The sequence below is a fragment of the Cajanus cajan genome, chromosome 5 (assembly GCF_000230855.2).
Source record: "Cajanus cajan strain Asha chromosome 5, NIPB_CcT2T_4, whole genome shotgun sequence".
In the NCBI taxonomy this organism is placed as follows: Eukaryota; Viridiplantae; Streptophyta; class Magnoliopsida; order Fabales; family Fabaceae; genus Cajanus; species Cajanus cajan.
Genome location: NC_138521.1, coordinates 58,821,048 through 58,830,134, shown reverse-complemented (window position 1 = coordinate 58,830,134; position 9,087 = coordinate 58,821,048). Strand labels below are relative to the sequence as shown.

Here is a 9,087-nt window from a genome sequence, read left to right as displayed (position 1 = left end):
TTAATCGTTCAAATACCGAGCAAACAACTCCTAAAAATCAGCTAAGTTTAAATCAATTTTGAGTCTACCTAGTCGTCTTAATACCGACTAGGGCAAATATAAAACCACCTAGTCGTCTAAATACCGACCAGGCTAGAGACAGAATTTTAATAAGTTAAATCTGGATGTCCACGGATCTACCCATCCAAATCCCGGGTAGGAATTACTAATAATTTTCCCGAGTGAAACTAATGAATGTACTCGCCAAACTGGCAAGTAGAAGGAACTGCTATTCGTTCAAGTTGAAACCAATGAAAGTACTCGTCTAAATGCCGAGTTTGAAGACGGTCAAAAGTTAAAACGCGATGTGTTTCCACCGTAGCTAGTCGGTCATTCACCGAGTATCTTCTCGGTAACATTTCCCAATTTAAAAATGGATTTTCCCACCAATTTGCCGGAAATTTTTTAAGTTAAATGGTGGACTTTCTCTACCTAATCGTCTGAATCCCGAATTCGTCAAGGTAAACGGCCAGAATCCAATGTGAGATTCCGAGTTTTTCAAACGAGTTGTTTATACTCGCCCCGCCGGCATTCATCCGATCAATCACGAGTTCTATCCTCGTCCAGTCGGAATCCAACCGATCAATCACGAGTTCTTCAGATTGTTTATGCTCGCCCCGTCGGCATTCATCCGATCAATCACGAGTTCTATACTCGCCCAGTCGAAATCCAACCGATCAATCACGAGTTCTTCAAATTGTTTTATACTCGCCCCGTCGGCATTCATCCGATCAATCACGAGTTCTATACTCGCCCAGTCGGAATCCAACCGATCAATCACGAGTTCTTCAAATTGTTTTATACTCGCCCCGTCGGCATTCATCCGATCAATCACGAGTTCTATACTCGCCCAGTCGGAATCCAACCGATCAATCACGAGTTCTTCAAATCCTTGAAAATGACACATGTTATAAACCGTGAAAACAAACAACTTGAAATGCCATTTATTAAAAATTGAATAAGTGGTGCCTCGTTAAAAACCTTCTCAGCAAAAACCCCTCTCATTTTTACGGGGACAAAATACTGAGTTAGGAAAAGAGTGCACCTAGTACAAATGTTTGAGATTAGCTATAGTAAAAACGCAAATTTGCAGCATTCCACGTCCTCGGTATTAGCCCTCCATCCAAGGTCCTCAATCGGTAAGCTCCTTTTCCGACCACATCGTCAATTTTGTAGGGCCCGACCCATTTGGGTGACAGCTTGTTTTTTATCCGAGTTATTTGAGCGCGTTTCAGAACCAGGTCGCCTACAATAAAATTTCTTGGGTGTACCTTTGTGTTGTACTTGAAGGCTGCCCTTCTCTGAGCCGCTACTTGATTTATTCTAGCTCTTTCTCTTGTTTCTGCAATCAAGTCTAAATCAATTCGTCTTCCCTGGTCGGATTCTTCTTCGGAAAAAGTTGTAGCGCGTACTGACGGTTCTGCAATTTCAATCGGGATCATGGCGTCTGTTCCGTATACCAGATTGAAAGGAGTATCTTGGGTCGTTGAATGAACAGTCGTGTGGTATGACCACAGCACTCGAGGAAGTTCTTCCACCCATGAAGCACCTGATTCTTGCACACGCTTCCTCAAACCCGATAGAATTACCTTGTTTGCCGACTCGGCCTGGCCGTTAGCCTGTGGATGTTCAACGGACGTGAATGCCATTCGGATGCCGACTCCTTTGCAAAAGTCTCGGACTCTCGTGCTTGCAAATTGTGTCCCATTATCGGATACAAGCATTTGAGGGACTCCATATCTGCAGACCACATTCTTCCAAAGAAACGTTCTGACCTTTTCTGCCGAGATGGTTGCCACCGGCTCCGCTTCGATCCACTTGCTAAAGTAGTCTACTGCTACTATCAAAAATTTCAGCTGCCGCACAGAGATCGGAAATGGACCGAGAATATCGATTCCCCATTTGTGAAAAGGCCAAGGAGACAAGATCGAATGTAGTCGCTCAGCTGGAGAATGGTGCAGGGTAGCGTGTCGTTGGCATCCATCACATTTCTGGACCCAATTGACGCAATCGTTCCTCAAAGACGGCCAGAAGTAACCTGCACGGGCAACCTTGTAGACCAAAGCTCGGCCACCAATATGGCTACCGCACATTCCACTATGTATCTCGTCCATCACTCTCTGCGCTTGTGACATAGTCAAACATCTCAGGAGAGGAGAGCTAAAACCTCTTCGATACAGCCTTTCACTGATGACTACGAACCTGGCTGACTCCCTTTGCACCAACGATGCCTCCCTCTTGTCTTTCGGTAACTCCCCCCGAGTCAAATATTCAATGTATGGCGCCATCCAGGAATTTAGCTCTTCCTGGATGAATAGGACATTTCCTCGCACCTCGTTTATACTTGGTTGCGACAGCGTTTCCTGGATGACTGACCGAGTAGCTCCTGGTTTCTTTGTGCTTGCGAGCTTGGAGAGCAGGTCGGCCCTAGAATTTTGCTCTCTTGGTACATGATTAAGTGTGAATTTTTGGAAGTTTTCCGAAAGGTGCTTAACCTTCTCCAAGTACTTGGCCAGTTGAGGGTCCTTTGCTTGGAAAGTACCGGCTACCTGTCCCGTGATTAATTGAGAATCGCTTCGTGCTGATAAGCTTGTCGCCCCCATTTCCTTTGCGAGTGTCATACCGGCCAACAATGCTTCATACTCGGCCTGGTTATTACTTGCCCGGAACTCAAATCGCAAAGACTGTTCCAACAAAATTCCTCCCGGTCCTTCCAAAACAATCACTGCTCCACTTCCTCCAAGGTTCGAAGCTCTATCTACTGATAGGATCCTCTGCGTGTCTTCAGTTCGAACCTCCCCCACTGGTGAGGTTAATTCCATTACGAAGTCGGCCAGCGCCTGAGCTTTGATTGCGCCTCTCGGTTCATACTTGATGGAGTGCTCCGACAACTCCACCGACCACTTCATCATCCTTCCTGCCAAGTCAGGTTTTTGCAGTATTTGCCTAATCGGGTGATCTGTTCTGACTACCACCTCGTAGCTCTGGAAGTAATGTCTCAACTTGCGTACCGTAACCAGTATCGCCAGGGCTAACTTCTCAATTTTTTGGTAACGAATCTCCGCACCTTGCAGCACCCTGCTAACAAAATAAATAGGCATTTGAGAATTACCTCTTTCTTGTACTAAGACTGCACTGATGGCGCTATCGGAGGCCGACAAATACATCAGTAAAGGGAGATTGGCTTGCGGTTTGGAGAGTATTGGTGGCGAGGTGAGAGACTGTTTGAGCTCGCCGAACGCCTTCTCACATTCCTCTGTCCATGCAAAACGGTCGTTTTTCCTCAAGCACTGGAACAAAGGCAACGATTTATCCGCTACCTTGGAGAGGAACCGAGAGAGGGAAGCCATCCTTCCAGTTAGTTGCTGGACCTCTTTTACTGTCGCCGGGCTTCTCATATTGATGATCGCGGAACACTTCTCGGGATTCGCTTCAATACCACGATGAGTCAGTAGGAAACCGAGGAACTTTCCTGCTTGGACACCGAAGGAGCACTTCGCAGGATTCAATTTGAGTTGATAACGCGCCAAAGTGTCGAAGCATTCCTGCAAGTCGGCGGAATGCCGAGAGAAGCTGTCCGACTTTACCACCATATCATCCACGTATGCCTCGACATTCCTCCCTAGCTGCTTTGCCAGGACTTTGTCCATGAGCCGCTGATACGTTGCTCCCGCGTTCTTCAAACCGAAAGGCATGACCCTGTAGCAACAAGTAGCCTGATCGGCTATGAAGGCCGTTTTGTCCTCATCTGCTGGATGCATCCGGATCTGGTTGTAACCGGAATAGGCGTCCATGAAACTTAACAACTCGTATCCCGAAGCACCGTCGACGAGGCAGTCTATGTTGGGGAGTGGATATGAGTCTTTCGGACAAGCTTTGTTCAGGTCAGTGAAATCTGTGCACATCCTCCAACTTCCATTACTTTTTCGTACCATTACTACGTTCGCCAGCCACGTCGGGTATTGAATTTCCCGAATGTGGCCAGCTGCCAGCAATTTCCTTGTCTCCTCCACTATAGCCTTCCTTTTGTCTTCTCCAAACTTTCGCCTTTTCTGAATTACAGGTTTCGCCTTGGGGTCGACCATGAGGTGGTGACATAAGAAATTAGGATCAATACCCGGCATATCTCCGGCACTCCATGCGAAGGCCGATATGTTGCTCTTTAGCACTGTGATTAGACCTTCCTCGTCTTCCTTGTTTAAGGATACACCAATCTTGACAATTTTTCCCTCGGTTAGGGTAACCTCCTTTACATCCTCCGCTGGGGCTGGTCTGGTATCAAAATGATTCACTCTCGGATCCAACTCGATCGACTGAACACCCCGATCAACCTGTGTCACGTATAGATGTCGCCTCGCCCTCAAACTGTCCTCGTAGCATTTCCTCGCTACGTCTTGGTCCACGCAGACAACACCTACCCTTCTGCTGGGTAAAGGGTACTTCAGCTTCAAGTGAGGAGTGGAGACGACCGCTCCCAGCTTATTTAGTGTTGGTCTTCCGACTAGTATGCTGTAGGATGATTGAGCGTTTACTACTAGGTATCGGACAGTGACAGTTTTCATGTCGTCTCCGTGGCCAAATGTTGTCTCCAAGTCGGCATATCCCCTGGCTGTCACTTGATCGCCTGCAAAACCAACTAACGTACCTGCGTACGGCATGAGACGATCGGCCGGAATCTTCATCCCGACAAAAGCTTCCCAGAACATGATGTCCGCCGAACTGCCTTGGTCCACCAATACTCGTTTTACATTGTACCCCATGACGATTGCCGAGACAACTATAGGGTCATCCTCATGGGGGGATACCCCCTCAAAGTCGGCATCTGAAAAAGTGATGGGAGGCCGAGAAGGCCTCGCCCAATCGGCCACAGACAAAACCGACCGAGAGTATCTCTTCCGAGCCGCCGAAGTCGGCCCTCCTCCAGCAAATCCACCTGCGACTGTGTTGAAGTCTCCATGAACGGCCTGCTGGTGAGCTTCCGTAACTTTCTGTGGGGGATCCCTTAGGGGTGATCTCACTTCTCGCCTTCCTCCCCTAGCGTCTTCATTCCCCGGCCTTCGCCGTCTGTCGGATGAGCCCTCACCCTGCTTTCTGGCAATAAACTTCTTCAAGCGACCCTCCTTAATAAGGCGTTCAATCTGCCTACCCAAGACGAAACAACTCTCCGTCGCATGTCCGTGGGTTCGGTGAAACTCGCACCACTCGGATTTGAGAGGTCCCAACTGTCTGTCAGTCGGCGCGGGAAATTCAAAAAGCGCTGCGCTGCTCACATCATGCAATACGTGGCGTCTGGGGACATTAAGTGGGGTAAATTTTTCTTCTTCATTGTGACGCGTCAAATCGGCCCTTGGCCTGGCGACATAATCAGCCTTCCTGTAGTTAACCTCCTTATGATTGTAGCGATCGTGTCGCTTATTTCAATCCGACCGTGGCCGGAGATGCTTGTTTCCTTCCTTGTTGTTATTCCCCGCTTCTTGGTTTTCTGCCGCTCTCTTGCTGATTTGCCCCTCCTCCGTCTTAATGTGACTCAGCGCGAAAGCTCGCACCTCCGACATCGTCTGACAACTAGCCCTTTCCAACGCAATGTCGAAGGCTCCCGACCTCAGTCCCTTTTGGAATGCGATAACGGCCATCTTCTCATCCAGAGACGCTATCCTCAAAGCAACCTCGTTGAATCTTTGCAGGAAATCCTTCAATGACTCTTCCCGCTGCTGCTTAAGATCAAACAGATCCGACGTGATCGGCGGCTTCTTTTTGTTGGCGGCGAACTGTGCCATGAACATTCGGCTGAACACGTCAAAATCGGTGATCGATCGATCCGGTAAGCCGCTAAACCAATCAAGTGCAGCCTTTTTAAGGGTGCCCATGAACAGTTTACAACGAACTTCCATGCTTCCCCCACATATCAACATTTGGGCCCGGAAATCTGTCAAATGTTGACTGGGATCCTGCGTCCCATCAAAAGCTTCGACCTGAGGGATCCGATGATCCCTGGGGATGATCTCAGCCTCTATGGCTTCCGAGAATGGTCGAAAATCTCTAGGGACCTCCAGCATGACATCCTCCTCCAAAGTCCTGGTATTAGCCGTTATTCTGGCCTGCATCTCATCTGCCCTCCTCCTGATCTCCTCATTCTCACGTTGAATGGCTTCTTCTCTCTCCCTGGAACGCGCATTCTCCTCTCGTAGGCCGTTGATCATGGCCATCATCTCTTCCATGGTGGGGGGTTGTGAATTGTTGTTGCTGCTGCCGCCTCTCGCCATGATAGGGCGTAGGTTTTTGTGTTTCTTGGGGCGTAAGGAAAAGTTTCACCGTAGCCCCACGGTGGGCGCCAAAATGTTCCGGCCACTGGATGCGCTAGGGTTTTTTCCTAGATCAAGCCGCGAAGCCAGAGCATTCAAAAGTGTAATCTGCCTTCTCAACTCTAAGGTTTAGGGTTTTATGGTGCGTCGTTCATGGGCTACTTGGGCCCCGAGGATCAAGGGATTTTCCTAACCGTAAATATTTGGGGAATATTTTATCGTATAGGTTGGGATTTTATTCTTGATATTGGAACAACATTTACATGGGAGGGGTAAGTCGGATTCTGGCCGAGTACCCCTGGTTGAGCAAACAGGTCGACTATTTACCGAATGAACCCAGCCTAGTCGGTTTTCGACCGACTAGGCCCCCAAACGAGAGGTTCGGTCGGTAATGTACCGAGCTCCCCTCTGGAGGGGATGGTGCTGGACATGCCCGTAATTGGGTTCAGACCGAGTATCCTCTCTCTTAGGGGAAGGACTCGGATTAAAGCTGAGTAGTGGGTTGCGATCGCCATACCGCCAAGAGTAAGGTCGTGTCGGATTATTATCGAGACGCTACACTTGCCTTCCAGCCTCGAGCCTATAAGGCAAAGAGGCTTAGTACCTGGTCATCTGGTCGGCTATTTACCGAGACGCTACAATATTATATTAGAAAATCATTCGATTACTAGAAATTGACAATACCTTTTTGGTACCTGAATGACAAGACACTCTTACAAATTTAAATGTTCTTATTTGACGTCTTTGGACACAAATACACCCTCATAAATCCAAATGTATTTTCTCTTTGACACTCTTGGGTGTTGAGACACTCTCACAAACCCAAGTACAACCCCTCGACATTCTTAAATGTCAAGAAACTCTTGCAAATCCAAGTGTATCCCGCTTTGGTACTCTCGGATGTCGAGACACTTTCACATGTCAAAGTATATCCCTCTTGGTACTCTCGAATGCTGAAACACTCTCGCAAACCCAAGTATAACTTTCTTGACATCCTTAGATGCTGAGACACCTTTATAGGACTAAGGTGCATTTCTTCGACGTTATTGGGAATTGATCACTTGTGTCGTCAAACGAATTGAATGACTCTCCATTTTATGTAAAGATAATCATTAAAGCCTAATTATAGTACGAAATAAATTACAAATGTATTACCTAATTGATAATTTTTAATTGAGGCTCATTAGAATTTGGGTCATCATAATCCGTATAAATAATATTGTGTGTTGAGGTAAAATTATTGTTCATAATATATTTACATTTATTACTTAGTAAGTTATTTATTTGAACGTTAAAGTGTCTTTTATAGATACAATTCTTTCAGCCTAACAAGGCAACTAGATAGCAGAGTGAAGAGTAACATCAATATCTAAGAGAGGGAGAGAGAGAGTGAGAAGATACCTTAAAAAAAGGTATATATGCATGTTTTAATATTTTTTTTCTACAAACTATTGTACCCTCTTGACCTTTGGCCGAAAGGGTCTAGTCGAGAGAATGTTCTGACTTAGTCTCTATGTCTTTCTTGAGGTTGATAAACAAGTATATCCTTCCGATCTCTTGCCAAGAGAACTTGATCGAGTTTCTGGTCGAGTACCACACTAGATATACTCCTATTTGTAAAATACTTCAATATTTATTTGACATGAGATCCATATCACTCAAAACAACTCATCATTTATCTAACTCAAAACCCATATCCTCAAAATAACTTAACATTTATCTAATTCAAAACTTATAGCTCCAAAAATAACTTGACATTTATCTGACTCGAGACCTATATTTAACACAAAATTTAATCATTAATAACCATGATTGCCCCCCAAAATATATAAGGCATCCAATAACATGCCAATTTCTACAAAATCTTGGGATTCTCAAGACCCATAAAAACAAAACAATTAGCTACACTACGAATTTCTCTTATTACATGCGACTTTTCTTGCGAATTTTTCATAAAAATTCGCAGGAAACGTTGTTCCTGCAAATTTTCCTGCGAAATTTTATCTGCAGGTAATACCTTCGTAGATAATATTTTTTTTGCGAATTTTAAAATTCACAGGAAATTTTCTTGCGAAAAAAATTTGCAGGAAAGTTTCCTACAAAAAAAATTTAAAGTTTTCTGCAAAAAAAAAAATTGGTAGGAAAATTCGAAGGAAAGTTTCCTGCGAATTTTTTCACAAGAAATTTTGCAAGAATATTTTTTACAAAAAAAATTAAAGAAATTATCAACTTTCAAATGCTCACAATAAATTCATCCGAAATATTTGTTTCCATGTCTCCAACATGTGATGCATAATCTTTTAAATTCTAAGATTGTAGATTATAAGCCTAACATTCAACCATATAAATCAACTTGTAAGGTAAGTGTTGCCCTAACTTATATACTCTTTAATTGTTTTATTTTCAATCGATGTGGGACTTGAAGTTTTTTTTAAAATATTAAACTTATAAATTTAAATATATTTTTTTATTTTTCTTACGGATTAAAATTTGTAGAAAAATCCGCAGGAAAAGTTACCTGCAAAATTTTTCTATCATTTAGTAAACATTACTTGCGAATTTATTTTTGCAAGAAAATCTACAAGAAACAAAATAAAATTCTTACAATATTTTCTGCAAATTTTTACCTTGGAAAAAAATTTCTATGATTATTAAAATTGTAACAAAATTTGTAAAAGATATCTGTATATTATGTTTTGCAAATAAATTCGCAAAAAATTTCTGCGAATATTTTTTTGCAGGAAAA

At 44.3% G+C, this 9,087-nt stretch overlaps 1 protein-coding gene across 1 annotated transcript; it reads right to left on the bottom strand.

Moving 5' to 3' along the window:
• Positions 1-1,103: 1,103 nt before the first annotated feature.
• Positions 1,104-6,302, bottom strand: LOC145958117 (uncharacterized). The gene is made up of 2 exons (XM_083074593.1): positions 5,467-6,302; positions 1,104-5,412 (listed from the first exon to the last, which is right to left on the bottom strand). Exons 1-2 carry the CDS (start codon positions 6,300-6,302, stop codon positions 1,104-1,106), a joined length of 5,145 nt encoding a protein of 1,714 aa, XP_082930719.1.
• Between the last annotated feature and the right edge of the window lie 2,785 nt (positions 6,303-9,087).